This window comes from Panthera uncia, assembly GCF_023721935.1.
Source record: "Panthera uncia isolate 11264 chromosome B3 unlocalized genomic scaffold, Puncia_PCG_1.0 HiC_scaffold_1, whole genome shotgun sequence".
Taxonomy (NCBI): Eukaryota; Metazoa; Chordata; class Mammalia; order Carnivora; family Felidae; genus Panthera; species Panthera uncia.
In genome coordinates this window covers 4,522,217-4,546,439 of record NW_026057582.1, presented here as the reverse complement: position 1 = coordinate 4,546,439, position 24,223 = coordinate 4,522,217, and the positions used below count along the sequence as shown (strand labels likewise).

Below are 24,223 nucleotides of genomic sequence, written 5' to 3'. Positions count from 1 at the left end.
GTGGGTTCTAAAAACAGGAGCACAGGTTGAAAGTCTGTTTAAGAAACAGCTGGTCGGCTCTCTGCCTGCCCCCCCCGCCCCCCTCCCACCCCGCCCCCCCCACACACAGAGGCTCTGTGTCAGGGAGGTGGAGTTAGAAGTATCTAGGTCAGGGGCACATGGCACTGAACAGGGAAGTTCAGGGACAGCCACACAGCCCAGCCCCTCTGTCCTCAGAGGATATCAGGAAAACCATCACCAAGATCTCAGAGATAAAAGGTCACCTACTATACCTAGGAAACAAGAACAGGTTGCTATAAGGAAAGGAACATTCGAAAAGCAAATGAGCTCATGGAAGTTAAAAATGACAGGATAAACGAAACACGATAGGAGGATTAAGAGTTGAGGAGGGAGTGCCTGGCTGGCTCAGTCGGTGGAACATGAGACTCTTGATTTCAGGATTATGAGTTCAAACCCCACGTTGGGTGTGGAGCCTACTCAAAGGGAAAAAAAAAGGAAACATAAGAAGTTAAGGAAATATATCTGAAAGAAGAGCAACAAGAAAACACAATGGAAAGGAGAAGTTAAAAAATAAAATAAAAACAAAACAAAAACAGAGGGGGCCAGCTTCTGGGAAAAAAAGACCCACAGAGAACAGAGAAAACAGGAGAGAAGAAATCAAAGACATAATAGAATTTCTGAGAATTAAGGGTCCTCTTTTTTTTTTTTTTTAAGTTTATTTATTTTTGAGAGAGAGAGAGAGAGAGAGAGCGAGAGAGAGAGTGCGAGCACACACACAAGAGTGCATGGCAAGCCCAGTGAGGCCCAGGAGGGGCTCAAGCCAATGAACCACGAGAGTATGCCCTGAGCCCAAATTGGACGCTTAACTGACTGAGCCACCCAGGCGCCCTGAGAATTAAGGGTCTTAAGTTTCTAGTTATAGTAGACAAAATAAAGGTACTTTTAGACATGCAAGTCCTCCCAAATTATTTCTTTAGCGCTAATTTTTTCAGAAAACTATTGGAGGATTTGCTCTGTCAAGACAGAGTAAACAAAGGCGGAGTAAGACACAGGATCAGGAAACAGGGAGCCCACAGGGGGAGGGAAGGGAGAGACAGCTTTTCAAGAAGATGAGCTACAGACTGGCTGGTGTGAGTGCCCTGGGAGGAGACTCACCCGGCTGGAGGGGGCCCGGAGCCCCATTACCATTAGTACACAAGACACTGAGCCAACAGGAATCTGGACAAACATCAACTCCGGGGCAGGAAAGGCAAGGCACCTGGAGTATACTCAGTGGGTCAGCTGCCAGCAGCACTTATGTGGTCAGAAGAGCATCGATGCTGACACTGACTGACATGCGCGGGACAGCAGAGGGATGGGAGGTGCCGATGGAGGTGCTAACTCCTCTCACCCACACCTGAATATCGACAAGAAGCAATGTAAAAGTGTGATTTTTAGAGAAATGGGGGGTACCTATCAAAGAATCCGCTCAAAGAACTGAAATGTTTGTTCCTGGGAAAAGAAAATGGAACAGGAAAGGTGGAGGGCTGCTGAATTTCGGAGGCTTTTGTTTAGACCACACGCACGTCAATAACGGAGAAAATAAATTCATAGTCAAAAGACCTCAGTTATTGAGGGAACAGAGTCTTGGGAACAGTCTGCTCCCAGGAGACATAACCCTAGACTTGGCCCAGATGCACGTGCAGCGAACCCGACAAATCCCATACCTGTGGTGCCTTTCCAGCTTTGAGGGACCGCACGAGCTCCCCCTGAGCGGCTATCCTGTTGAACAGTTCCAGAGGGGAGGCACACCCCTGTTCGCCGTTGGGCACGTCCGCCATCTTCCAGGACCTAGGTCTCTAGCTGGCTAGGGCGTTGGAAGATTTGCTCGGTGGTCCAGACAAAACTGTGGGGGGCAAGGGGGAGAAGGGGGAGAAGACCGATTAACCAACCACTGCAGCTGTTTTCCCGCTCATGCATCTACCTAGTCCTTCGCCTTTCCAACAAGGATGGAGGAGTTACAAGAAAGGGCATGGGGGAAACAGCGGTGATAAAGGCATCGGCAGGAATTTGGGGCCATGAGGGAGAAAAGAGGAAGAGCAAGTGCAGTGAGGAGGACTGACGGAGGGGCTGGGAGTTCAGGGCAGCAAAGGAGGACCCCTAACTAAGAGCATGTGAGCCTCACCCGGTGCCCAGCGCACAGGAAGGACGCGTGTTTGTTCAGGGAGCAAACACCAAAGTGTTTTAACAAACCTAAGTCCACTAGAGCTAAAAACATTTGGCAGACTGCTATTTACTCTTTATCTTAATTGTGCCGGGGATGAGTTTCCAGGCCTTTGCAGCCATAACCAACATACGGCTGAACAAACGGCTTTCTCTGCCAGCCAGCTGCTCTGTTCTCAGCTGAAGCGAGGTGGGGTGGAGGGCAGGGCCTTATCTGTCCCGGGCTCCAAACGGGGAAAAAACTATACACAGCCTGACCATTCTACGTGCCGACTAACTTCACTGCAGACCTCTGAAGAAGGTGTACCGGCACCTTTTAGTAATTATTTTCTGTTAGCCTTGAAAAAGGTGGGACACAAGGCAGGCCACCCAGTGTCGCCTTGGAGCAGAGACCAGCCACAGTCAGTCCCCTTTTGGGTCAGTGTCCGCTTCCTCATCTATCAAGTGGCACCATCAGGAACCTCTCCACCTACCTTGAGGGCTGCTCTAAAGAAGAAATGAGGAAAAACCAGCTGGTAGCCTTTCATAAACTAAAACAAGACATACACCTATTACGAGTACTGTCGTCAGGGTTCCGGGGCTCGGCCGAACCCCAGCTCCATCTATGACTTGCAGCTGTACCTTGAGTGAGGACAGGACAATGACAATGGGCTGTGCCAGAGCAGCTAACTCCCGGCACCTCCGTACCTGCTACTTTTCTGAGCACCTTATACACATTCACTTGCTGAAGCTTCACGGCAATCCTGTGAGACAGATCAGTTGTCCCCATTTTACGGATGAGCCAACCGAGGCACAGAGAGGTTATGAAACTTCCCCGAGATAACACGAGCAGTAGAGACGGGACATAAGCTCAAGCAGCTGCACCTTACACCCTCCAAAGCTGTCCTACACGTTCCCTGACTGCGAGGAGTCTCAGCTTCTCGACCGTGAGGCGCGGCTGACGGTAACACTACCTGCGGGATTGGCGTGTAGATGGAGTGTGACAGTGTGGGTGAACAGACAGTCCAGGGCAGCATTAGCCCCGTGGCAGAGGTTCGATAAATGACTATTTTGTGTCTAACTGTTTAAGTTTTTTTCTATTAACTCTCTGAACCAAACACACAAACTTGAGGGGTAATTTTTTTTTTTTTTTTTTTAAGTAAGCTTCACGCCCAGCACGGAGCCCAACGCAGGACTTGAACTCACAACCCTGAGATCAAGACCCAAGCTGAGAACAGGCCGAATGCTTAACCGGCTGAGCCAGCCAGTAAACACTACTTGTGGGGTTCAAATTCACGACCCCACGATTAAGAGTTGCATGCTCTACCAACTGCGCCAGCCAGGTGCCTCAAGGGGTTATTTATTTATTTATTTATTAATATTTATTTATTTTTGAGAGAGAGAGAGACGGAGCATAAGCAGGGGAGGGGCAGAGAGAGAGGGAGACGCAGAATCCGAAGCAGGCTCCAGGCTCTGAGCTGTTGGCACAGAACCCGATGTGGGGCTCGAATCCACGAACCTTGAGATCACGACCTGAGCCAAAGCTGGATGCTTAACCGACTGAGCCACCCAGGCGCCCCAGGGGTAATTTATTTTTTATCAATTTGTTAAATGTTTACTTAAGAAGCATATAAATTTTAACTGGGCCAATTTTTATATAAGTCAATGAAACTGTAATACTGAAACCAGGATGAGACAATAGTCACTTTCTTTTCCCCCCTTGCTGAGAATCACCTCAATTCCCAGAAAAGGAAGTCGGGTGAAATGATTGTTTCAGATAACAAAGCCCCAGTTTAGGGAAGCCTATAAAAAAGAAATGCGGAAGAGCCTCTGAGGAGCACCTGTGAGGACAAACACCGAGGCTGTATCAGATAACAATCAAAGGGATGAAAAGCACTTCTAGCCACAAATGGCCAAACGTCACATCCCATGGCATAGGATATGCCCTGCGTTAGCAGATGAGAGGCTGAGGGCCCAGGGAAGTTAGAACCAGCCCCTGAGGTTCCACTGCCAGGGTAGCTAAGCCGGGACCTGATGCCAAAGCTCCTCTAAGCCGCGTGCTCTCTCAGAATTACAGCCGCTCCCCCTGCCTGGAATGTGATACCCTCCTCTTCACGCACACTTCCTGTTATCTTACGAATTCAGGCCTCAGCTCTTTTCAGCAGCTCTTCCTGACTCCTGCGCCTCTGGGGCCAAGCCGATCCCTCTGTCGTCGGTGGTCCCCAAGCATTTTGTCAGTAACTCTACCAGGGCACTCACACTGCATTTACTTATTCACGTCTTCTCCACCAGACGGTGAAAGCAGGCACCGGGCTTTCTCTTCCATGTGCTTCTAGTGCCTCATGTGCAGCAGTTTATCAGCATTTATTGAATTAATCAGTCTCATCAGTCGCCCAGTTCAATCTTCACCATAAGATTTCCATCCTTATGTTATCTTCACAAGTGCTTTTCCCACTTTAAGGTAGATTTTCCCCATGTGGACTTTAAACAGCCTCATTTTTTTTTTTTTAAACATGCCACTTTGGCAAGTTGATTATTTAAAAAAAATTTTTTTTTTAACATTTATTTATTTTTGAGAGTCAGAGAGAGACAGAGCGTGAGTGGGGGAGGGGCAGAGAGAGAGAGGGAGACACAGAATCGGAAGCAGGCTCCAGGCTCCGAGCCGTCAGCACAGAGCCCGATGCGGGACTCCAACTCACGAACCGTGAGATCACGACCTGAGCCGAAGTCAGACGCTTAACCGACTGAGCCCCCCAGGCGCCCCTAAACAGCCTCATTTTTAGCATCCTATCGTGGAGCTGAGCCTGCCAGGATTTGGGAAGGGCCAGGCTGATGGCATGGCACCCACTCCAGGTTTCACACTCCCAGTTTGGTTTCTTTCCCCACTACTAACATCTGCCTACCGTCCTGGTCACTGTCTTTGGAATTCCCTTTGGTTTATCCCGGTCCTTCCGAACACACGGTGTCTGCCATAAAAGGAAACTGGTGACAGCAGTAAGGTTCTAAAGTCTTGGGTAGGGCTAAAAGCAAGTACAGACCAGAATTACCCCTAAAAAATTCCTAAGGAAAGCACCAGGTAGGACAACTGGATGAGGCCTGGACAGATAATCTCCCCACTACAATGGAGCAGATCACTGTAGAGAATCAGCTAGACGAATGGGGTCTGTGCTTAGGGTCCGTAATGTAGGGAAAAATATGTCTTTCCATAGCAAAATTCCATTTGAGAAGAAGCACACGGGAGCTAAATCCGATGAGACAACAGCAGATGAGGTCTCCCCGCTCTTGTGATGGGGAGGCAGGCAGTGCATGGGAACCACCCACACGATAAGCTGTGCGTGTGTGTATGATGCAACCTCAGTGATGAGACAACAGAACAAAACCCCTTCTGTTCCAGGCACCCACCCATCTACCACCGTCTCATGTGCACGCTGTCCTTTTCTCTCCCATCTAGTTGACACGATCTAGAATGAAGTTTAACTTCGGAGGTTTTTACCCCAGAGTTCAGCATGCCTGAAATGACATGCACACTAGCATATGCGTGGTTTTCAGCAGAGCAGTCAGGTTCCAGAGTATGCAGGTTACTTCTACAACGGGGTCTGAGATGCCAAAAGCGTACAGACAACTGTCTTGGTGTTTACTGCTTAAACTGCAAGGAGGGCTTTGAATCTTTGTACGTATAGATAGAGCGAGAGGTGGGTGGGGGAGAGAGGGGGAGAGAGGGGCAGAGGGAGAGAGAAAATCTTAAGCAGGCTCCAGGCTCATCACAGAGCCTGACTCGGGGCTCGATCCCACGACCCTGGGATTGTGACCTGAGCCCAAATCAAAAGTGAAACGCTCAATCAACTGAGCCACCCAGGCAGTCTTGAATCTTTCTTAAGGAGAGTTGTTTTATCTGCTTAACAAATCCTGCGATCTAAAGCAAAGAAACAAAGCTATCATCTGTCGAGTAATCTATCATCTCCTCTGAAAAAAGTACTGGGACTGGAAAGAGCAGAACTGCATACTCCATAGCAGACCACAGTGCACCTTTAAAGAAAAAGTCAAGAGCTCTTAAAAGTTAATTCTCCATTCCTCTTTTTAGAGAACTTGAATCTTGGGCTCATTTTGACAGGTTCCGTTGTTCCGGAGGGGCTTAACAGGCACCTGAGGAAACTGGCTGCTTTTGGGATGAGGAACAGAAAGTAACAGAACTCTTTAACTGAAAAACAGGACTTGGGCCATAATGAAATCATCTCACAGAGGATCAGAACACTCCGCAATCCGGGGGAAGGGGGCACAAACACAGCCAATTCTAGAGCAGCCGGGAAGAGCAGACGACCCAGTAGTTTCTGGATGCCTGGAATACCACCAGGAGGTGGGTTCCCATCCCTCACATCCTGGCCCCGGAGTGTGGGTGACAACAGCTTTGTTGTTCCCAGAGGACAGGAAAGTGACCGGTAGAGCAAGGAGTTCTTCAACACTTGGAACCCTGGGACAGATTGTGTCCACCTTTTCTTTGTTAAACGCGGGGAAGAGAGGTAATTTTCCCCTTCAAATAATAAGATGTACGTGATCTTCAAATCTCCCCTTCAAATAAAACGTACGTGACACAGAAGACGTCAACGTGCAAGAAGCTGGCCGAAGACAACTGGCGTGTCACAATGAGAATGCTGACACGTTAGGGTACCGACGGTGTAAGGAGTCCTCGTCAGGGAGAAACAGGACAGCCAACACAGAAGTGTGGCAAGTCAAGCTACAAACCCAAACAGGCAACTGCTCCCCCGAGATCTCCATCCCCTGGGGAAGCCGTGAACCACATGAACTTGGGTCAACGGGACGAAATACGATGCACGCTCGGTAAGCCCTGATTCTGGCAGAGACCACTCCTCACCTCCCCTGCCCCGCCCCAGCCCAGGTTTCCAGCACTTTGGTAAAAGGCTGGCAAAAAATACCAATAAGCTCCAAGCCTGGCAAAGATGGCAATACATACCCAGGTTGTGGGAGACACTGCAGAGGTGGCCACTGGTCACGCCGGGCAGTTGAGGAGCTGAGACTGCCCTGTACAGCCAGCGGTCTTCTTTAATAGTCTTCCCCTGTTTCTTTCAGTTTCCTTTTTAGCAAAAGGCTCTTCTCTGTTTTTTTTTTTTTTCCTGTTTACCCCACTCTTCAGCTATTTGCACGTAGGGTTTTTTTTTTTTGTTTTTTTTTTTTTAAAAGAAATCACTCAGTTTCTCGGAAACACTTGAGATTCTTGACCAACCTCTTTGAGGAGACTGTCCAATCAGGGGTGGGTGGGGTGGGTGGGGTGGGCGGGGTGGGTGGGGACCAATGAAACCCTCTTGAGAAACGAGTCGCTAGCCGGTCATTGCATCAGCCACCCCATACATACCCTAGACTGGCCTCCGTATAACCTCTCCACCCTCTTCCTCTTCCCCACCCGAGCATCAGTGTAAGTGTTATGTGTAGCCGTGCAGAGGCCGAACGGCGACTGTGCCTTCCCTGCAGGTGTTCACTGAGGCAGCGCAATGCAGTGGAAAGATCATGAGTTCTGGGGTCAGACGGGCCCGGGTTGCAATCCCAGCTCGGGCATCTCAACACCTTGGGCAAGTCACATTACCTCTCTGCTTCATCCTCGGTTTCCTCATCTGTGAAATGGGCATAAAGAAGCCTCCTAACTTTACCGTGGAGGGGACTAAGTACGATACCAGAGGCAAAGCCCCCGGCACGTGGCAGAGCCCCGTTAAAAGTGGGGGCTTCTCGCCATGGGGAAGGGGAAGAGGTAGGAGACGATGCAGGGTCGGTGCCGGCAGGAGTGGGCGACAGACGGGGACGCCGGCGCTGGGAGGAAGGGGGCGAGGGGCGCCGTGCCAGCCTCCGCGCCCCTCGTGGTGCCAGAACCCGGCGGGCAGCGAGCCGGGCTCTGAGGAGGATACTCCGGGCCCTCGCCTGCAGGCGGCTCCGGGAGGGCCAGGTCTTCCGGCACCGCCCCGGCCTCCCGCCCTCCCTCATCCCCTCACTTACCGGCCCAGCCGGGCCCTTCAGCACCGCCGGCTCAGCCACGGACGGCCTCCTGGGCGTCCTTGGAAACTCCTTCCGGCCGGAACCACTTCCGGCCAGGCTGCACCCTCATTGGCTGTTCGCGCGGGGGCAGGACGGAGGCCGCGGGTGATTGGTTGGAGGCCCCGGCACCCGCGGAACGCGACTGGGCTGCGGGGTGCCGGCGGGACTGCCTCCGGGAGGACCGAGCGCTTCCGGTGCGTGTGGTGAGCGGCGGGCCCGGGGGCGGGAGGGGGCTGGAACCCCGCGGCGGCGGCGGCGGCGGCGGTCGGAGAGCACCACACCCCTCAGCGCGGGCCTTTCCCCGTCCCTCGCCCGTCCTTCATCGCAGCTGCCTTCCGGATGCGCGCTGCTCTGGACCAGCCTCACCTCCAGCTCTTGACAGCTCGGCTAACTTCTATTCATCCTTCAAAACCCATCTCTGGTCGTATCTTCTTTGTTGCCTTCGTCGGTCTGTAGCCTCCGGCGCAGGATCCGTGTTCTGTGTTTAATCGCTGTACACACCAGACCCAACATAAGGCTTGGCACAGAGTAGGTAATCAGGATATGTTTGTTGAAGGAGAATATCCTATTTCTTTTACTTTTCTCCGTGCCCCCCTCCCACCAGGTTGCATTTCACAAATATTTCTAGATGCTGGGGATCAAGCAGTGAACAAAACACAAGGAGTCTTGTCCTCGTGGAGCTGACGTGCTAGTGACTCTCAGGGCCACTCCCCCGTTTTGTAGCCTCGTTTCTGCAATGCTCTTACCTTTCTCCCTGTACCTCTTTGTCTTAGTTGAACGTCCCCACACCATGAAATATTTTCCTTTTTTTCCCCATTTGCCTTAGAAACAAAAAAGGCAGCACTTTTCCCCCCTAAAGTTTCTGTTGTTCCTGATGTTTCCCATTCTTTCCCACTTTTGCGTGTTTTTCTTGAATCACCCTTGCCTCCTTCTCTCTTGCCCCGTTTGATTAGTTTTGCTGTTTCATTCTCCAGTGCTTCTCACCACCTCTGTTCCCTCACCGCCTCCAGAGCATTAATTGCTCGGATGTCACCGTTTGTCTTAGGTCTGCCTCGGCCACCCTAGAGGAAACTGCAGCCCCAAGCTCACCGCCACCTGTACTGTCCTGTTTTACTTTTCTCCTTAGGATTTCGTACTACGTCACACCCTGTATTTCACCTGATTATGGTCTGTCTCTCCCGCCGGCATGTGAGCATGGTGAGCACGGGGCATCCTTCACTGTGTCGCTTGCTACGGTGTGCTTGGGGTGGGGCTTGGTGAGTAGCCCATGCTCCATCAATATCGAATAAATGAACGACGCGTCCACGAAGCAGGTAGTGTTGGGAGCCTTATCATCCACCCTTCTGCGTTCATTCAGTCCTTGCTGCCTTGCCTTGTTAGGAAGTGGGCTAACGGGCCCCAGCCCCACTACTCCCTGATCTTTTGCCGTAGACCTCTTTTGAAATTCCAGCCATCGGCCTCTCTTTTCTTTAAGCTGACCGCTGCAGAAAACCAGGTGGGCGGGATTCCATCTCACGGCTGGGCACAGACACCCTGCTGGTGGGAACCTGGTGGGTTCCCTGTGACAGGAAGGAATGGCATGCTGTGGTGTGTGGTGCTGTGCACAGGAGCCGAGACAGGTGAGAGGTCTCATCAGGATGGGCCTCAGGACCAGGCTAAGTATGTAGAGAACAGAAATGCCAAGTTGTTTGCGGAGCACAGTCCGTTAGTTTATAATTAGTCCATTACATTAGTTCTGCTTGAGATACGCTGGCCAGTTATAGAAGTCTTATTTTACCTGCCTAGATTGGGCTGCAGGTGGGGGTGCAAGTTTTGGAGGAGGTAGGCTACAGACATTTGTTGAATGAAGACGTAACGTGTTAGGCCGTGGGGCCCTTCAGGTGATGGGTACCCTTTGGTACCCACCGCCCAGGGGAAGAGCTGGGTGGTAGGCTGTCTGGAGTGGCTTAACAGAGGACCCAGAGGGAATCTCTGGCGCTGACCTGACCCCGTGTGTGGGAGTAGGGGTTCAGTGTGGTACAGTAAGGTAGGGCAGGGTGGGGCGTTCTTGGAAGTTGGTGGGTTGCCAAGTTTTAGCGCTGCTCCACTGCGCCATCTGCTGTCCTGGATGTGCTGGGCATCCCTGTCTTCCTCCTGACTGTGCTTCGTCTTAAAAGCACTGAATGGGGCAGAGAAAGACAGATACCCTACATGAGTTTTCACTCATATGTGGATCCTGAGAAACTTAACAGAAGACCATGGGGGAGTGGAAGGGGGGAAAAAGTTACAGAGAGAGAAGGAGGCAAACCATAAGAGACTCAAATACTGAGAACAAACTGAGGGTTGATGGGGGTTGAGGGAGAGGGGAAAGTGGGTGATGGACATTGAGGAGGGCACCTGTTGGGATGAGCACTGGGTGTTGTATGGAAACCAATTGGACAATAAATTATATTGAATATATATAAAAAAACATTGAATGGGACTCCAGACTGAAGTACTTCTTTCTAGAAACTAGGTGGCAGACTTTATTGTGTATGATGGCTCAGAATTTCAGGAAGAATCTTTTAAAGAATTTTTAAAAAGTTTATTTATTTAGAGAGCATGCACGCTCAAGTCGGGGAGGGGCAGAGAGAGAGGGAGATGGAATCACAAGCAGGCTCTGCACTGTCAGCTCAGAGCCTGATGTGGGGCTCAGACTCATGAACTGCGAGATCGTGACTGAACTCAAACGAGGTGCTTAACTGACTGAGCCACCCAGGTGTCCCAGGAAGAATCTTTTAGAAAGGGGAGATTCACTGCTGTGTCAGTGTGTGTTTGGAGTGAAATTGGGGGATTCAGACCACACCTTCAAAACTGGGGGGGATTGGTTGCTTGAACACCCTAGTCTTGTGTTGTGGGTCTGTCTCCCCAGCTGGCTTGTTGTTGAGACAGGATATCTAGGCAGTGGGGGGCGAGGGTAAAGGAGGGACTGGAGGACTGGAGCACAAGGGGTGGAGGAAGGTACGGGTGACGTGCTTTTCCCACTTGGTGGGTTCTGGACCTCTTCCCATTTCAGTATTTTCAGACCTACCCTCAAAGGCCCAAATTGATCTTACGAAAGACATCTTAAAGTCCTGAATCTTTCTGTCCAGGCAGCCTATCTCCATTTAGCCGGGTCCTCTTTTATGTCTTTCAATAAAGTTTTAGTTTTCTTCCTATAGATCTTGCTAATTTTTTGCCAAAGTTATTCCCAGATATTCCATAGTCTTCATTTGAAAAAAAAAATATGTATCTTCTAGTTATGCCTGGTATGTGGAAAAGCCCTCATTTAAAAAAATGTTTTTTAATTTATTTTTTTTTAATGTTTATTTTGAGAGGTGGGGGCGTGAGCAGGGGAGGGGCAGAGAGAGAGAGGGAGACACAGAATCCGAAGCAGGCTCCAGGCTCCGAGCTGTCAGCACACAGCCCGACGTGAGGCTCGAACTCACGAACCGTGAGATCATGACCTGAGCCCCAGTCGGATACTTAACCGACTGAGCCACCCTGGTGCCCCAAAAAAGCCCTCATTTTTTAATGTGTTTCTTCCTAGAGTTTTCCAATCATGGGTTTGCTAGATGGCATGTTTTCTTTTAATTACGTGTGGTGGCAAATATTCTTCCATGCGTATTTTCTGACATTTGACTTTGTTTGGTCTTAGGTAGTTTGTCCTCCAACGATAGCAAGAAACTGTCTTCAATGGCCTCATTGGTGGCTTATGATGACTCAGAGTCAGAGGCTGAGACTGAGCCTGCGGAAAGTTTTAATGCTGCCGGCCAGGTGAAGGACACCTCTGATGTGGTCAAACCTCGTGGGCAGGATTTTGCATCAGAAACCCCAGGTGTGACAGAAGGGGCAGCACTGCCCACAAAGCACGGTTCTCATGAAGACCCAGCTGGCCATCGTCTCCCCCTGGTTCGGCTCTGGAGAAGTGACCCAGGATCTTGCCCCAGCCAGAGGCTACGGTGGCCCAGAACAGAGCCTGAAGCCACCTTCCCCACAGGCAAGCCTCCTCGACCTTCCCTGTGGACCAGCCACGTTCCGGCTGGCCATGTGCCCCTGGCAGCTGCCCGCTTTAAGCAGGTGAAACTCTCCTGGGGAACTTACGACTCCCCCGACCCGTCGTCCCGTGCCCAAACCAAATCTGAAACCCCAGGTAAAAATGGCAACTCTCTTCAGAGGAAAAGGTGTGAGGACTGTGTCGTGCCCTACACCCCCAAAAGATTAAGACAGTCGCAGGCATTAAGCACAGAAACAGGCGAGAGTAAAGATACGGAGGCACAGGGTCCCTCTGTGGGGCGTGCCCCGGCCCCTCTCTGTGTGGCCCCCAGAGTGTCCGAGTTTATTGAGCCATACTTGGACAGTCCGTATCGAGAAACCACGATTCCCAGGAAAGTGCTTTTCCACCTGAGAAGCCACAGGGGCCCCGTCAACAGCATTCAGTGGTGTCCAGTCTTCGCCAAGAGTCACATGCTTCTCTCAGCTTCCATGGACAAAACCTTCAAGGTAAGACTTGAGTGATCCCCCTTCTTCAGGGGCTCTTGGGAGTAAGCTGCCGGGGTATTTTGTTCTTCACGACAGTGAGGTAGGGGTGCTGCACGTTTCTGTGGGGAAATTTGTATAACTCTCTCCGTCGTGTTTGAAAGTGTGTTCTCAGTGGCCCACCTTGGATTGCAGGTTCGTTTTGTCTGCTCTTCCCCGATGCCGCCTCGCCGAGGGCACCAGAGGGTACCAGTCCTTGTCCCTTGTGGGGACACTGAGGACGCGCAGGCACGCTGGAGCCCTGGGTGGGTGAGGTCGCTGAGCGAGGGTGTCAGAGTTTCGGAAAGCAGGCCCAGGACGAGTCCCGGGCCCCTGTGAACCACGTTGAGTGTTGAGCCTCGCCAACTCCGTGCCAGGCGCCGTGCTGGTCCCTGGCCTCGTGGTAGAGGCCGTGGACGAGGGGAGAGGCTCTCCCAGCCCTCGGCTCTGGAGTGTAAGGACCAGACTCTCAGTGGGATGCAAGTGCTTTGTGAACCCGCCGGGAGGGACAGCAGCCCGGTCTTGGGGGGCTTGGTGAAGGCTTCCAGAAGGAGGGGAAGGTTCATGTGGTGAAGGGGGTGAGATGCGGCAGAAGGATGTCTTTGGCTGTAAGCATGGAAGTCTTGAGGGGCCTGGTGGGGGTGAGGGTCCTGAGGTTAGGGAAGCGGGCAGGGGCCAGACCAGGGGATGGCTGCAGATGCCGTGCAGGACCTCCGGGTTCCACAGAAACTCTTTTTCCTCGTTGTTACCTGTTGTATTGTATTGCATTGTATTGTATTGTATTGTGTTGTATTGTATTTATTTTAATGTTTATTTATTTTTGAGAGAGAGAGAGAGAGACAGAGCATGAGCGGGGGAGGGGCAGAGAGAGAGGGGGAGACACAGAATCCGAAGCAGGCTCCAGGCTCCGAGCTGTCAGCACAGAGCCTGACACGGGGCTCGAACTCGGGAACCACGAGATCATGACCTGAGCTGAAGTTGGACGCTCAGCCGACTGAGCCCCCGGGTGACCCTCGTTGTTACTTATCTTAAAAGCTCCTGATGTCATGTAGACTTCCAGCGAGCAGACCCCACGTACTCAGGTATGTCGTGCGGCGGGTGCGTCACACCTCCTCTGACCTGTCTCCAGCCCCTCCCCCTCGCTCTCAGCAGCACCTAGGAAGTCACCTGTATGCAATAGGTGCCACGTAAGTGCGAGCTGAACGAACGCTTCCTGGAAAGAAAACGGCTTTGGAGTTGAGTGAACATGGCTTCAGATCCAGCCTTGCTACAGAGCACCTGGTGGGCAGGTCGGCTGGCCCCGCTTCCGGTCTGGTGTCTCCTCTGTAAAGGGCACAGTCGTACCTGTGTCGTGTGACCAGGTGAGAGAAACACTTACAAAACCCTGTCGCAGAGCTAGGTACCCCTCCAGGTGCTCGGTGAGTGTCAGCTTCCTCCCTCTATTTTCTTACTGTTCTGGAACCATCCTGCCCAGGACATTGTGCTTGCGAATTACGTTTTGAGCTTTTCTCCTAGGAGGCGTTTTCTGAAATGAAGAAAGGAAACCTAAGGACAGTGAGGCTTTGAAATAAGCTAAATCGATGGGTATGGTTGTCATTTTTGAGTGACCAGTTTGGGTCATGAGCCCACTTATCTGTGTTCTCTTCTGGCGGGGCTAACAGAGTCGTTCGGGGACAGTGCCGCGCTCTGCCTTCGGTCTGAAGCCCAGGGACTTTACACTCGGGTCTTTGGTGCTTTTCATATGGGGGTGGGGGCTCAGGAGGCTTCCGGTGTCCCCAGTGTGCCCTGTAACAGGCTTGGTTCAATCCCATGCTGCTGGGGCTTCTCAGCGCTCCTTCCTGAGACGCTGTGCCCGCGGGGGGCCAAGTGCAGACTTGTCTCTTTCATCCGAAGCACATCTGGGGGGTTTCTGGCGGGCTCGTGTAGGCCTGTGTGGTGCCAGGCCGTGTCTGGCTGGAGTCACGGTGGTCTGGGCTCAGGGTCAGCTTTGTGACGTTGGGCAACACACTTAACCTCTCAGAGTCTGTTTCCCCCCCGATCACACGAGTCTATGAGACCTACAGTTGGCACTTCTGAGATGGGACACGTGCCCAGGCACATGTGTCTGCAGCCCCCTGTCTAATGCCAGGCGCATGGTGCAGTTTTGGAGGGAGTGTGGCTACGGGTGGGCCACCTGAGGGGCACGGGCAGCCCCCTTCTAGGACCCTGGGGGGAGGGGGCGGTCTGGCAGATGTTTGGCAGCAGGGGCTGGAGGAGGAGGCGGCTCATCAGCAGGTTGCTGTGGGCAGAGACGGGTGGAGGGATTTAGGGCAGCAGGTCCAGAGGATACCTGCCACCTGCCCGCCCACCCGAGGGGTCGTGTCTGCTGATGGGAGGGACGGGCTTGGAGTCCTGTGGGGACCGGTCTGTATGTGGCATCAGCGAGGGGCCCCGTGGGCCCCGCCTGGATCACTTTTGCCCAAGTTGAGGTTTTCTAAGCGGAGGCATCCCCAGTCTAGTTTTTAAACAGAGCGCGTCTGAGTGAAACCATTGATTTGGGCTGTTGTGTTTGTTCCGTCGTGTAGTGAGTGTTTGTGGACTAGATGAGTGTGCCAGGTTCTGTGCACTGGGGATGTTCTGTCCCGTTCCCTGCCACCCCCCTCCCCCCCCCCCCGTGGGGGACGCCGCGTCAGCCAACCAGCTGTGACACCTCGTGACCAGAAGGGGGCGCAGTTGGCCCAGCTTGGGAAGCTGCTCAGGCGGCAGGGCCGAGGGACTGCGGTAGAAAAGCCTTGCTTGGGGTGATTCACTGAGACCTGGGTCGGGGCCGTTTGCTGTGGAACTGCCCTTGGCGGGGCCAGCGCGGTTGCCGTCATGGCTGCTGGCGTCGGTGTCTCTTCTTCCCCTGTTCTTCGTGTGGGTCTTGAAAAAGCAGGGCTTTTAAAAGCCGTCCGTGCAAAGGGGCAGGCCGGGATCCTCTCTGCTTGAAGGCATTTGACGGTGTTCAGTGACAGAGTTATTCGGCAAACTGATTTTGAGCAACTTGTTAGCGCGACGAATGCGTGGCAGGGGCTGGAGGAGCCGGCCCGGGAAAACCGGCCGGGGACCAGGCGCAGGCAGGGCTGGAACCCGAGAGGGGAGTCGTCAGTCGCGTGGAGCCGGTGTGCAGCCCCAGGCAGGATGGTGTTCTCCCCACCCCTAGTGTCCGGGCTGCGTGGCGCGGTCGACCTTGGGGGCCCACGGGGTGGAGGGGGTGTGGATGCCGAGCGTCCAGTGGGAACGGGGCTGTGGGCGCAGGGGGGAGTCCCGGCTTCTCACGGCCCGGTCCCGGGTGGAGAGCGGCCGGGAGGCACGGTGGGGAGAGGGTTAGAAGAGGTGCTGTGACAGGGTACGCCCCAGCTCTGTGCTCCCTTCCTAGGGTGCCTTCTTGAGCCCCCCTGCATCAGGAAGGAGGGAAGAGCTTGGGGGCCGGGGTCACGGCACTTCGGTTTGAATCCTTCTGCCGCTGACTGGCTCCGTGATCTTGGGCAAGTTCTCCGAACCTCGGCCAACGTAATGCAAAGTGGAGACAAGATAATTCTGTGTGCCTCGCTGGCTTTCTGTGAAGAAAAGATGAACTCTGGGCGTGAGCTCTGTGGGGCGGCGCCTGGCACATCATAGTAGGCACTTGCCGCGTGCTGCCGAGTTTGCTCCCCCCGGGAGTCTTGTCCCTTCCTTACCACGTCGTGGCGTCTCTTTCTGCCTGCGTAGCCATGAACCAGATCTGCTACACCTCGTAGATTTTAAGCTTCTTGAACGTGGGAACCGTGCCAGACCCATTTATATATTATCTTTAGCACCTGGCACAAAGTTTTGTACATGTTAAGTGATCAGTGAAGACTGAAAAAATCTTTCTTGGATTTTATTTCCAGCCTTTGGGGAAGGATTTTCTCTGAAGTGCATAGATTTTATTCGCCACTAGGGGGCACAGTAAGACTTCTTATAAGCTCACTCAAGCTTCTAGAATGGGAAAGAATCCTTGATTCAAGGTAACATTTACTGAAATATGACTTCTTTTCTGATCAAGAGAAAAACAACACAATCCATCTGATTAATCTAAAGAGCGTGGAGTGCCACAGTTCCTTCGTCTCCTTAAAATGTAGCTTTGGAATTCATAAATTTCAATTGGGTACATTACAGTGGAAAGATACTTATTTTAATATGTTCTAAATGTTCTGTGAGCTGTAAAATATGCTTATATTGGTTTTGAAAAATTTACAGCTGGAGAAATTAAGTAAAATAAAACAATGACTCATAACTCCACACTGATGCTCTGTTTTCTTTCCTGATGATCCCTTCCTGCCCCTGTGTGTAGCAGGCATCTGTTTCTCACAGTTGTAATCCCAGCACGGATACCCTTTTATATACTCTTTTCATTTCCCTGTGTCCTCATTTGGCTCGACACGTTTGAATACCCACCGCACGTAAAGGTAGAATTGAGACTTTGAAGCCCTTGGAAGAAGTACAGACATGGCCTGCTGCAGCCGAACACAGGCGGCCCCCACTGTCGGCCCCGCACGTGGAGCCCTCTGCTAGGCACCGGATGAATTCTCAAAGGCCCGTGACATGTTTCCTGCTTCCAGGGACCACCGTCCATGCGTCGAAATCCTGGAGTTCTGAAGCACAGAAGGATTTTAAAATGTATGAATTAGGTGTTCGTTCGTTTTACAAAATGGTTTGCTTTAGGAATTCTTTCGATAACAGGCTTCCCTATGATACTTAAACCTTTCCCTTTCGGATCACAAACGTAATAAAAGCTTGTTGTGAAAAGCTTTGAAGGTGCAGAGAACACGAGGAGCGAAGGCAAACACAGCAACCGTGGCTGATCCTAACCCCGAGCTGGCGCCTCATTGGCACTGGGGGCCTCTCCTGGTCTGGACCCCCACGTTCCCGTGGGTTTACAGAGCTGGGCTCACTGCACACTATGTGCCGGTTTGGTTCTGCCCCCGCCCCCCACCATCCTTTGTGCTGTTTGTAAGGGGCATTGTCCTGCCTTATTCAAAACTTTCCCCAAACGTGTTTTTAGGACTGTCTCCGATCCCAGACTTGGCTTTGTCATATCTGCGTTGTTTCCCGTCATGACTTGCTTTAGTTTTTGAAATGGTCAGTACTGCCGCGGACATGGCTATACACGGGTGTCGTCTTTTCTGCTGCCTTCATGTAGTTAAGATGGGCTTTGATTTATACCCAGGCTTGCGCTAATTAATAAGGGCTTTGCGTGTGGTGAGCGGAGCCTGAATAGATGGGCAAACCTCGGGCGCTGTTGTTACAAGAGACTCCTGGGTTCCTGTTCCCTATCTGGTGCTTGGTAGCTGGGTGACTTTGGGAAAAATCACCTTGCCTCTCTGATTCCCCCATTTTATCACTGGTAAATGGGTAGAATGGCTGCTGGTTAGGGTTGTTGCTATGTAGAAGAGATGAGGAGATACAGCTCGATGCCTAGCATATGGGAGGGGCTGAAGAAACACTTTCCTGACTCCCCTGGTCCTTTATTGATCAATTAGGGAAAAAAGAAAGAAAAAAGATGAGTCACTCGGAATTCTCCAACTTAATGTAACTCTTGCGTTTGTGCATCTTTTAATGGTCTGTCTATGGATACATGTTTTTCCAAGCGTTTCAATGTCAGTACTCCTGAGACAGATACTTTTAAAACTCAAAAAGTTTTTGGGTTTGTTTGTACCAAGCTGTTTACCTCCTCCCTTTTCTTTAAAAAACATTTTTTTTTAATGTTTTATTTATTTTTGAGTCAGAGAGACACAGAGCATGAGCAGGGGAGGGGCAGAGAGTAGAGGGAGACGTAGAATCTGAAGCGGGCTCCAGGCTCCCAGCTGTCAGCACAGAGGCCGACGCGGGGCTCGAACCCGCGAACCGTGACATCATGACCTGAGCCGAAGTCAGATGTTTAACCGACTAAACCACCCAGGCGCCCTGTACCTACTCCCTTTTCTTGAACTGCACATTTGGAAAGCATATACCGGAGGGCTGGCTCCGTGTCTCTGAACTGATCACGTTTAAAATGTGACCGAAGAAAGTGAATCGGGCAGCAGTCTGCCTGCTCTCAGAGCGTGTTGTGTCTGGGCGTCCGGCAGCACTGGGAGGAGTGGTTTCACACCTGAAGAGGCCCAGGAGTGAGTCTGGGGGCCAGGAGGAGGCACCCACCGAGGTCGGCACCAGGCTCAGATGGGTCTCAGGCCCCCTTCCCGTATGCGTGTGAAGGAAAGGATTTTGTTCTGGAGGCTGAAGGCCCAGATTGGGGGTCTCCCTGTGCTGCTCGCCAGCTCTGTGGCCTCTGGCAGTGAGTGCCATTGAGGGGCTGGAGAGAGCTCACCATCCCTGAGTTCTCGTCATCTGCTAGGAATGGTTCCCTACTCTCCAGCTCCCCTTCGCACAGGCCTGTGAAGCAAAGGCTGGTCTTACTCCCACTTTCCAGACAAGGAAGCTGAGGCCCAGAGAGGTTAAGGGATTTGTCTGTGGTCACACAGCTGGCAAAGTGTAGAAACAAGATGGGAAGCTGTCAGAGCAAATACACTCTGATGAGTCTTTTGCCTCTGAAAATAAAGGATGGGAAGGCATAGCCCCTTGTCCACGTGGTGCCCAGGCTCTGTCCCAGCTTGAAAGTCTTGTGGTTCTGTTAAGGGACATAAGGAGAAGAGATGATTTCCACTGTGGTTTGGATTTGCATTTTTATGTATTACAGGATCCCATTGATTTATCATTGTTAGCAGATCTGATTATATTAGGGTATCTTAGATGTGCTTTGTAGAAAGTAATACATCTCAGACTCAAAGACAAGGAATTTATGGATTCAAGTGCCAGAGTGAAGGTTTATTTCAGTTTTGAAAGAATTATTCTTGATGGATTTTACAAAATGAGGTGGAGAAATGATTTGATGTGCAGAGTGAGGAGTCGTGGGGCATTATGCAGATGATTGGCAATTTATTCCAAGCACGAGGCAAATCTATTGGAAATGAGAGCCGCACAGCTGGGGAGGAGGGTTGGGCTGTGGTGGTGGGCGTTTGGTATTTGGGGAGTGAATGATTAACAGTGCACTGAGGGTAATTAGGCGAAGGCGAGGAGAGAATGGGTGGTGCGTGTGCGTGCGCGCGCGCGCGCGCGCGCGCGCGTGTGTGTGTGCAGAGCTCATCTGGGTCCGTCTTCGTTTGACAGGGGCCCAGAGAGGGGAACACACTGGTCCCGGGGCACACAGTGAGGTCAGGTGGTCATGTGGACTTGGAGCCTCGTGTAGGAAGTGTTCCGATGCTTCTCCCTCTGGACACCGTTTGCTCCTCTCCCTTCCCACCTTTTGTGTATTTTCGGTCCGGGGAAAGTTCATGATCATCTCAGTCGTCCCAGGGGTGGGAGTGAGGGCCTCAGGCTGGCCGACAGCGGGGCTGCCGAGCCTCTGGGAATTGCTGTGAGATCCTGAGCTGGAACCTTCTCTTCGTGGGAAGTGAAGGTTGTTGGGTTTTTTTTTTTTTGACACTCCTCTCCCCCATATGAAAGCTGCAACGTTTCCGAGGCCAACACATGAGACATTTCCCACTTTCCGTTTGCTTGCCAGAAGGGCCTTGCAAGCTTTCTCCTTGCAGAAAAAACCCCTGGGTTGCAGGAGGAATAAGAAAAGGAGACTGTGGCAGAACCCAAACTGTGTTGTCTGCTCTTTGAAAACTTCATTCCGTTGAACTGTAACAGTTCACTGTACCCGGGGCAGGGCCGTGTGCCTGCCAGATGCTGACAGGGAGAAAACAGTGCCGTGTGAAGGTGCAGACTCTGTCCTCAGGGAACCAGCCTCATCCAGTCTCATCCGGTGTCATTAAGGGAAGAATAGAGCAATTTGGGAAAATGCTTTTAATGTAATTGAAAAATGCAGATTGCAAAATTGGCCCGGTTAGGAATTGAGACAGTCTAGTAAATTATTTCTTGCTGCTTTTAAAACCTGGACACAGAAGACTCTTAAAGGCCACCATCTAGTGCCCAGTGATGGCTTTGTCCTCTTGATTAAAAAAAAAAAAAAAAGTTATTTTAGATTGAACTTAGTTTTATCGTAAAAGTAGTCAAGTTTTGGGAAAAAATCCAAAAAAAAAAGTAGAAATGAAAAATGTAATTGTAGGTCCTCCACTCAAGCATAACAACTGTGAATGTTTTGTAAGCAGTTTTTCCTTTCAGTATTCTTTTCCCCTGAGCATCGGCTGGCTTTAATTATACTGTAGGTACTTTGTTTTTGTAAGCAGCATTTAAAAATTACGTGACGGTTATTCCCCCCCTGCAAACTGCTAGTATTTTTACCCCTTAAAAGGAGGGGTGGGTAAGTCAGTCCAGCCTCCCAGCCTTTCCTCGCAGCTTCTGCTGTCTCTGCTCAGGCATCTCTTCCAGACGGAGACCCCCGAATGGGGGCAGTGGGGTGGGGTGCAGGGGCGAGGGCACCGGGGTATGATCAGAAGTACATGTGAGGGAGGCCAGTGGTGTCAGCCCAGGACCCTGGAAGCCTGCCTTCACACAGCCTCCCTCCAGCAAGCTTCCTCAGGTTTCTCGACGGGACAAGATCAGAGAGAACACGCCTCAAGTCCCTCCCCGCGTGCTGTGACCCAGGCTGAAAAGCAGGAGGACCAGATGGCCGTAGGCACCTGGCAACAAAGTGGCCCTAGCCGGGGCTCCTGGTGCTGCTTCCAGGCCCGTCTTCCCTCACTCGGGGTGAGGCATCAGGGACCATCCCCCCCCCCGCCATGGACCTTGGGCCACAGAGAGACGGCAGTACCCCTGGGCTGCCTGTCAAGGGCTTCAACCTGGGGACTCTGATTATTTGGGTGGTCTGTGTATCCCTGGATGTATAGAGCTTCTGCTAGCCTTCTTTTCTTTCTAGTTTTTGATCTCTCTGCCTTTTTCTGTTTTGTTTTTCTGGGAAATTTCTTCCACCTTCTCTTTCAATCCTTTTTTTTTTCCTTTTTGTATTTCTGCTGTCATATACTTAAACTGTTTTTTTACTGAAGTATAACTTATATTCAGGAAAGTGTTCTATTCTGATCTATCATATTTTTACATTCCAAGAGCTGTTTCTCGTTTTCTGAATGTTCCTTTTTTTGAAGAAGATGTCATTTTTTTTTTATTGCATATTTACAAGGTCTTTTCTTAGCTCTTGGAGCTCTTTGAAAGTTTTGCTGTGTTTTCGAAAATGTTTCTGCCCCTTGTCACCTCCTTTTCTCTTTTGTTTTGGTGTCTGTGGTTCATGTGCGGGACATTCTGCCGCTCATTCCTGTTCAGGAAGGAGGCCCGGAAACACTGATCTGACCAGAGGCTCGGTGTGTGTGTGTGCGTGTGCGTGTGTGCACGCACACGCACACGCACACTCACGTGGATGGGGCCTGTCCACAGGGAGGTTGCTGCAGGGTGATGAGCCGGCCGGTGCTTAGGACAGGACCCCCACGTGGGAACCCCTCTAGGTGTTTTGAGTAGCCTGGTCAGTATCCCAGACGTGACTCTTCACGCCCCGGCTACCCCCGTTCCAGCACCTGAGCGGGAAGAGGGCGGGGGTCTCTGTGCGTGCTGTGCAGACGTCCTGCTGTCTGTGGTGGCTTCCGGCTGCCTTTTTCCACTCCTGTCTGGCGCACACCTTTTCCTCTGAGTGCACGGATCTACTTTGTTCTTTGTAGTGGCTACGTGGCCTTCCGTTTGTGACACACGCCATCATTTATGTGTAAATGTGACCGTGTCTTCTTCCCCTTGACAGCGGTAGAATTATTAACTTTTTTAAACGTTCACTAATCGGGTGGTGTCTTGTGTGAGAACCAAATGAATCCATTTACGTGCAGCTCCTTCAGAAGCGAGCCGGCACCTAGTTAATGCTAAATAAGTGTCTGTGGCCCTGGGTCTTGTCCATCAATCTCCTGCAGTCGTAGTATTTCTCTTATCTGTCAGTTTACCTAGAACAGTATTGACCTGTCATCATATCCATACCCCCTACGGTGTGTTGTTTGATTTTGAGTTTTGGTGTTTCATTATTATTATTATCATTATTTACAGAGAAAACCTGACTTTTTTTTGTGGTCAAGTCCACGGACCTTTCCCTTTGTAATTGTCCTGTGGCTTTAGAGCGTGGCATGCCTTCCCCCATCATCTCGAGATCTGATAAATAGTCACCTATATTTGACCTTCATCTAGCAGTGATTAGCTTGAGCCAGTTTCAATTCTCGTCATCTCTTCCAGGCTTTCTGTGGGTCCGGGGCAGGCAGTGCCCCCCGTGATGAATGTGTGCTCAGTGCCAGGGATCGATTGGTATATTAAGAAGCAGCCCTGCTTTGTGACGCTCCCCCACACTGATGCTGGCTACTAATGATTTAAAACGACCTTCTTCCCATCCAGCTTATTCCGCAGGGCACGGGTGCACCACGGCCGCCCCAACCTTTCCTCAAAAATGAAATGTTGTTTCTGACCGTGAAAGAAATACATGTACGCTATGGAAAAAACAGGAAGGTATAAAGGAAAAAATTGTCCATTATCTCTGCACCCAGAGGCAACGACTGTAGACTTTTGGTGGATTTCCATCCAGTCTTTGAAAATAAAAGGCAACGTGGTTGAGTTCCAACTATCCGTGTAATTTTAAACCCTTCTTTCCCCCCACGTACTGCAGCAGCCGGGTTTTAATGCCGTGACTCATTGCGGTGGTTTCCAGTGTGGTCTGTGAGCCCCTCGGGGGTCTTCGGGGTCCTTTCATGGGGTCCAGGGGGGTGAAAATTGTTTTCATAATAGCACCTAGAAGTTGTTTGCCGTTTCCACTCTCGCCCTCTCATGAGCGTCCATGGAGTTTTCCAGAGGCTACGGGACGTGTGCTGTTACAATAGATTAAATACGGAAGTGGCTCTGCGAACCCAGCTGTCTTGTATTAAGCCAGCCATTAAGGAGATTGCAGAAACGTCAAGAGTGCCTTCTCACTGAATTTTGTTTTTTGTCTTGGAAAATATAATTATCTTTCATAAAACATGTTATTTATGTTGACATGTAATGGGCTTCCTAGCGTCACGTTTACATAAGTTAATATTTTTAAGTGTTCTCAGTTTTGATTTCAAATATGCTAAATACAGATGGAAAATAACCCTCATAAACAGCAGCTTTTTGGAGTCCCCGCTAACTTTAGAGAGTGTAAAACGGTCCAAGCAGACGCCTTGAATAGCATGGGTTTATCTGCGTCTGTAATTTCATTTTAGGTGGCTGTACGTATTGCTAATAACGGTGTCACGCCGCGGCTCTGGGGGATGTGCGTCGCTGCCTCCTCCTGCTTGGTTAGATTTACAAACGGTGTGACCAAGACACGATCCAGGAGGGCCCTGGCCTCCCTTGCCCACCCCCCGCCCCGCCGTCCCTTCCCTCTGCCCTCCCTTCTCCCCTCCTGAAGGTGATTTGATAGCATTCCAAAACGACGGCAGCGAATCTCCCCATTCCAACGTACACCTCAATTGTGATTATCCTTTTAACACGC

At 51.2% G+C, this 24,223-nt stretch overlaps 2 protein-coding genes across 8 annotated transcripts in view; one reads left to right on the top strand and one right to left on the bottom strand.

Annotated features, from left to right (window-relative positions):
- WARS1 (tryptophanyl-tRNA synthetase 1) overlaps window positions 1-8,271 on the bottom strand; it is a 31,354-nt gene extending 23,083 nt beyond the window's left edge. For 3 of the 4 annotated variants that reach the window (XR_007453587.1, XM_049612160.1, XM_049612158.1), the window contains exons 1-2: window positions 7,151-7,294; window positions 1,707-1,885 (exon numbers count right to left, since the gene is read on the bottom strand). Coding sequence is in view for 3 of the 4 variants with exons in the window: in XM_049612160.1 (XP_049468117.1) it covers window positions 1,707-1,820 (114 nt within the window). In the remaining variant the exon portion in view is untranslated. Of the gene's footprint in view, window positions 1-1,706; window positions 1,886-7,150; window positions 7,295-8,181 lie in introns of those variants that run through there. The other variant, XM_049612159.1, reaches the window with a different exon arrangement.
- Window positions 8,272-8,309: 38 nt separating this feature from the next.
- The window catches only part of WDR25 (WD repeat domain 25), a 137,590-nt gene continuing 121,676 nt past the window's right edge, over window positions 8,310-24,223 (top strand). For 2 of the 4 annotated variants that reach the window (XM_049612155.1, XM_049612153.1), the window contains exons 1-2: window positions 8,310-8,752; window positions 11,880-12,720. In XM_049612155.1, coding sequence (XP_049468112.1) covers window positions 11,914-12,720 — 807 coding nt within the window. In that variant the 5' untranslated portion in view covers window positions 8,310-8,752; window positions 11,880-11,913. Of the gene's footprint in view, window positions 8,753-11,875; window positions 12,721-24,223 lie in introns of those variants that run through there. The other 2 variants (XM_049612154.1, XM_049612157.1) reach the window with 2 other exon arrangements.